The sequence below is a fragment of the Mytilus galloprovincialis genome, chromosome 14 (genome assembly GCF_965363235.1).
Source record: "Mytilus galloprovincialis chromosome 14, xbMytGall1.hap1.1, whole genome shotgun sequence".
Classification (NCBI taxonomy): Eukaryota; Metazoa; Mollusca; class Bivalvia; order Mytilida; family Mytilidae; genus Mytilus; species Mytilus galloprovincialis.
Window position 1 is genome coordinate 33008501 of NC_134851.1, and position 6389 is coordinate 33014889.

Here is a 6389-nt window from a genome sequence, read left to right on the forward strand (position 1 = left end):
TGAGGAAATTCACGATCCCAATACATGTATCTATGATAAATGATTAAATTGTCTTCAAATCTTCTCATTCTTTAATTATACCACAACATACACCTTATTACACCATATCTATTTCTTTTTTATCAAATGATAAATACAACCTTTTTCATTCTTTTTTTTTAATTATTTCCCTTCATATTTGTAACTGAATTGTTTATTTTAAAAATGAGTACTACAATCGTTTACATGCATATTCAGTGCGAATACTAAGATATTGACTATCGTCAGATTTATGTTCTCTTTAAAAAGTCTTTTAATTCATGAATATTCCGCATAGAAATCAACATTTACTTACTATCTTGCAGGGTTCTGACATATCGTACAGCCTATCAGTCGCAACTGAAAGAATTGGAATATTTTACAAATCAAGTCTGCAGTTTCAGTACCAGATGAAAGATAACTGTTATCAAAACATTTCAATCCAGTGCACAGTTGGCACAACAAATTTTACTGTGGTTAACAGCACTCTTCCTTGTGAAAGTAAATATGAAATATATATATTAAGAAGATAACTGTATTGCATTTTAAGCACCGACGGCATCCATTGGTAATTTGATAGTAGCATATTGAGTTTATTGGCAATACGTTATCGTCGCCAGTAAACAGGTAGTTGAGACCATCAAATCACCAAAGAATGCCGTCGGAGCTTAACATACAATATTGTTATCTCCATTCTAACGGAAAACAAAGTTATATCATACATTAAAATCTGTCATACGTCGTCTACGCTTGCGTGTCAATTTTCAATTGTAAGTTGATGCCATGCAAATTTGTGACGCTACCCAATCAAAATGAACATTACAAACGATGTTGCATTAGAATAGTCTTCATTGTGAAGAAATTTAGACTTTTTTAAATTGTTACAGATGTACAAATGGAAGTTAAAGTGTACACAGTGACTGATGTCATTTCATAAAATATATTTCTTTTCCTTTAAAACATTTCAGTATGTATATGTCGGTCTGCATTAAAAGATATCATACAGTTACATCTGTATATATGTGTTTTTCTGTTCTGTGCTCAATATTATTTCACAACCACATAAGTTCTGTTTATATGTACACATAACGTGTTTCATTCAATAGCATACTGTTTGCTAGTATGGGTTACTACCAACAAAGAACTTTAATATTTTTTACAAACAAGTTAATTTTTTTAAATGTTCATGGTTGTTTTCTATATTGAAATTGCATTTTTAAGAAAACAACAGATTCAGAAATAAAAAGCTACGAAAAGAATTCTTTTAGGAACATATTTTGCTCTTTTACCTTGGGTATCAATAGACAACTTTCGAGTTCGATCCATTTCCGTCAAAAACTCTGGTTTTAGTGAACGTCATTTGTGCGTTTAGGGGCGTCGTCACTTCCATTCCAATGTTGAGCGAGTGGTTGGAAAACTATAATTCTATATTGTACGAATTATTCGGCAAATTGAATTCTCAAAATTGACAATCAGCATTGCTGTCATAAGGGAATTGTCATTAAGTACCTACAGAACAACCATTATTTCTAATTTATCCTGCACAATGACGATCACTAAGACGCTTGATGAACGTAAATAGTGCAGGGATGCAGGCGACCCCCTCTATCTGGTAAATGACGTCATAAAGGCGCGTATAATTGACGAGTTTTTTCCGGTGACGGATGAACTCGAAAGTGGTCTATTGATAGACAAGTATTATTTAACTATACCTACATGTATGCACACTATATCAGTAAAATACTTATCTTCCAGAATCAAGTCAGCAAACAAAAATATTAATTGCTATCATTATACCGACAAGTCTGATGATCATCACTGTATTGTTGATTATTTGTTATTGTCAACGACTAAAATGTAAGTAAATATGGAGGAACAGTTTTACTATTATTTTTTTTTTTTCAACACTGAAAATTCCTAGTTTATCTTTGGTGAGTTATTCATGTGTTATTTTCATCATCTATCTTAAACCAATTCGATAGACCCTACAAGTAAAAGCTGCAATAAAAGGGGAGGTTGTCTTAGATACATAAGATACATAAGATTTTGAATTTTTTGCTTAAAACATTTGATCTTCTTTGACTCTCTCATTGGAAGTCATATCATATCTTATTAATATATATATTGAAATGCACTTCACATATGTAAAATTTGTGTATTGTAGAGTCAATATATGTTTGTGAAATAAAACAAAATTTAAACAACCAGTAAAAAATTTTGTTTGAGGGTGAAGTCATGAAAAGAGATAGCTGTTCTATGTTTAATAAATTTGAAATTACCACATGCTTAGATTTCGTTAAACTGAGTCATTGATGTTATAGATATAGGAGAACTTGTACCTTATGTTTGTAATGCGTGTCATGAGTAGCTTAAGTTAGATGTGCTTGACGGAAAATTGGGAATCAGTTTTAAATTATTCGATAATTGAAAGTGACAGAGAATTTACGGATTTTATCAATTTTCTCAGCAATAGTTTGTTTATCGTTGAATATTAGCAAACAGTTGTAGGTAGGACTTATTTTAAATTGGAGAAAAGTAATATCAATTAATGAAAATGTATCAAAACAATTTAAAAGTTAGATCATAATAACACGACTACTATCGATTCAATTTTAGACATGAGGTGTAATTGTAAATCATCAGTACCAAACGACAACATTGAAGGCCACAAAATGTCCTTGGCGTATTCATGTAAGTGGTTATGAAATTGTCAAATTATGGGGATGATCTGACCACTGACTATGGCTACGTACGTATGGTGCAGAACATAATCTATAAAACACTCGTAATTAAAAAAACAATCATATTCATGTAGAACAAGATTTTTGGTAACAGGATACATTATACAGTTGTTAAAATACAAATAATGCCCGTAATGTAGAGATATTAGGACAAAGCAAGTACATAATGTTACAATGATATCAAATAACCAATACATGCTACTTTACGATTGATAAATCAAAACATACTTGATCCAAGCATGTTTCAGAGATTTTAATTGACAATAATATTCCTTGCTTGATCACTAGTTCAATGACAGTTGGCAAAATTGGTGTATGTTACTGCTTCAGTATGTTTTGATTTTTGATTTGTAATAATACTTTTTATGATTTTTGAAACGGTAGAAAAATATAGTTTGCTAACAAACAAACGTTACACCGTTTCACACTGTGAAGTTTAAGCAGTTTTCTTTTTATATTAGTTTAATTTAGTATGTGAATAACTAAAAAATCTGTTTACTATTTGCCGGTTGGAGAACCTCTGCTAAATTTCATACGTTAAATTCAAGCTACATTATTGTACATGGACTTAATGCAAGAATGCATTGTTCAAATGAATTATTTCACGGTTTAGTTTTCGTCTATACATATATTCGTAAATTTTTTAAGACAATTTTCCTTCTTATTATACAAAAATTAAACAAAACTTTAGGGTTTTTAGTATTGCATTTGTGATTTTTGTTCATGTATACCCATTCACAAGTCTGTCATGACTTTAAAAATATTACATTAGGGTACTTGTTGGCTTATTTTTTTGAACTTATAAAGTTTAAAAAAAACATATATCAAAGCAAAAAGTGAAGAATTTCAAGATCTATCTACTCTATATTTCATGAATTTATTTTGCAGTCGGTTGTGAAACGTTTTCAAGACCTCAAAAGCTTTCGTATTATGTCTGACGATCATGAAACAATGTATTTTTTTGTTTTTAACATTCAGATAGAGTTCCGTACATTAAGAATTTTGTTAAACCATTATGGTATTTTGAACAAACACTTCATATCTTTGAATACTTTTTAGACTCCCCCGCCCTATGTTTTTATATGTATTCACTGATAAATGAAATACTTATGTTTTATTCTGCCAATTACACATGTTACATTGACATCTGTATTTATGTAAGTTAATTTGTTGACAGCAACAACATCTGTATTTATGTAAGTTAATTTGTTGACAGCAACAACATCTGTATTTATGTAAGTTAATTTGTTGACAGCAACAACATCTGTATTTATGTAAGTTAATTTGTTGACAGCAACAACATCTGTATTTATGTAAGTTAATTTGTTGACAGCAACAACATCTGTATTTATGTAAGTTAATTTGTTGACAGCAACAACTTGACCATAAGCTTCTTTATGGTATAAATGCATTATCTACAATCAACTAAATTTGGAATATCAAATTTATTACTGAAAATGATATTTGGACTTTTTTGCGTCTACCGTCACGTTTTAACACTCACAAAATCAATCACAGAGGGAACACACTGTTCCGTTGAATGCATCGAATATTATAAATATGCCATTGCTTCTTTTAGATACTTATTAAATATTTGTATTAAATATAAGTTAAACCTAATGAAAGAATGTCTATACAACGACATGTTATGTGTCGACAAACCGTCTTTGTTTATTAAATATTCTTTTTATATTTTTCATGAATTATCGTACCATTTTGATAAACTGTTTCATATTGGTAAAATAGCAAATTGTACTTTTCAGACGGAAAAATAAAACTTGAATCACCAACTGGCGAGTTAACATTAAAGAGGGAACAAGACAATCTACTCTGAAGAAAAAATCCTGACTTTACATACTTTGCATATGGTTAAGTGCAATGTGTCTCAGGTCTTAGCCGAAACCTAGGAAGGAAGATATGAATATAATTGTGATTTTGATTTGAAATTGGAAATACATTTTTTCTCAATGCTTCCTAGATAAGGGAATCTAAGTAAACAATTTTATACTTTGAAGAATTAAGGTTGAGAGATTATGACCGAATTTCGTGATTTCTTTTGGCAGATATATTTGCATTTAGTCAGACGAGACTCCTATAGTTATTGTGATTTATGTATTTCATTTCATTTTTGGAACGGTAGTAAGGCCGACACAGTTGCAATTTTTACTAATTAAATTCATGTTTTTTAGCTAATTCTTTTTAATTGCATATCTTTAACTTGTTGCCCAAGATTTGTTGTTTGTTACGACAAGGACAGTAATCAATAAGTTAGACAACATATAGGTATCAACTTCCAGACAGTGTTAGAGAGCTTCATTTAATTATTCCCGATTGTCGTATCTTTATTTAAGTTTCGAAACCAAGTTAAACCGTGTGATCATTAACGAACTATACCAAATTCTAAAAAAAAATACTTTTTATTGGTACCGTTTGCTTTTGATTGATGCTCTTGATCGTCCGAAATCAATTGCTCCAGTTCTGTTTGTGGTGTAAATGGTACAGTTTCTTATTTGTTGTAAAAAAAGGATATGTGGTATGTATCAATGACAATTATCCACCACAGTTCAAAGAAAGTGGATGTAAGCAATTAAAGGTACCCATACGCTCTTCAAAAATGAGAAAAACTCTTACCGTGTACATGTTATCGGCTGTAAGAAGTCTCGTAATAAAAAACATGACAAATTTCAATTGAGAAAACTAACGATATAATTTTAATATAACAAATATCGAAATTCTAATAGTTGATCGGGTAAGCACTATTGTTTAAAATACATTACCCAAAACTAATGTAGAGTGATCTGCCTATGGTGTCAATGCTCCTGGATGCTTTATATCTGTGGTTTAAGTTTTTATTCTGTGACTTTTAATTTAGAGTAACTATAATTACATTATGCTTTGTGTTATTTCTCTTTTAGGTAAGTATATGTTTTGCTCAATGTATATGTAGAAATACGAAGACTTGGTTTGAATGCCGATGAAAAATCTCTCTCACCAGAGACCAAATTACGTCAAAGTCAATTATACATCATCGTACGGCTTTCAACAATCGGCAAAACCCATACAGTATAGTTAGCTTATTAAACATGAACATTTTTTATATAAACCTTTGATATAAATTCAATAAACGACTAACATTTTTGAACGCGCAGGGAATAATAACGTTTTTTAAGAAAACAAAAACATAAAAAAACTTTACTTTATTTGACAATTATGTTTGAATCAATACAGACTTGATAAGTGTTTGACCAGTGATATTGCTCTTTTATGGAGAATGCTGTCAAATGTGTTTTAAATGAATATAAGAGGTACAAAATGTATTGATATTAGAATATGAAACAAACTAGTATACAAAGAAACTATATCTTTTCATATTGAAATTACCCAAACATGTTTAAATTATATTTTTTTTTTCTTTAAAAACATTTGACTGTTTAGTTGAGGTTGGGTTTCCTATATGACGCAAATTACCAGGAAATGGAGGTGGATCTTTGGTTTTTCAAGTCATTGAATGGATATCAATTTGAGATTGTAAGAAATTTCTTTGTTTACCTTTAATTAAACATGGGTTGATAAGATTTATAGGTAACTATGCCCTATCGTACTACGTTGTTTTTGATTTGCAAGAACTTG

The 6389-nt window shown here is 30.1% G+C and overlaps 1 protein-coding gene across 3 annotated transcripts in view; it reads left to right on the top strand.

The window, feature by feature from the left end:
• LOC143059746 (uncharacterized) overlaps positions 1-4947 on the top strand; it is a 44860-nt gene extending 39913 nt beyond the window's left edge. Inside the window, exons 5-8 of one of the 3 annotated variants that reach the window (XM_076233296.1) lie at positions 345-519; positions 1774-1875; positions 2635-2767; positions 4523-4947. In XM_076233296.1, coding sequence (XP_076089411.1) covers positions 345-519; positions 1774-1875; positions 2635-2723 — 366 coding nt within the window. In that variant the 3' untranslated portion in view covers positions 2724-2767; positions 4523-4947. The remainder of the gene's footprint in view (positions 1-344; positions 520-1773; positions 1876-2634; positions 2768-4522) is intronic. The other 2 variants (XM_076233295.1, XM_076233297.1) reach the window with 2 other exon arrangements.
• The last annotated feature ends 1442 nt before the right edge of the window (positions 4948-6389 follow it).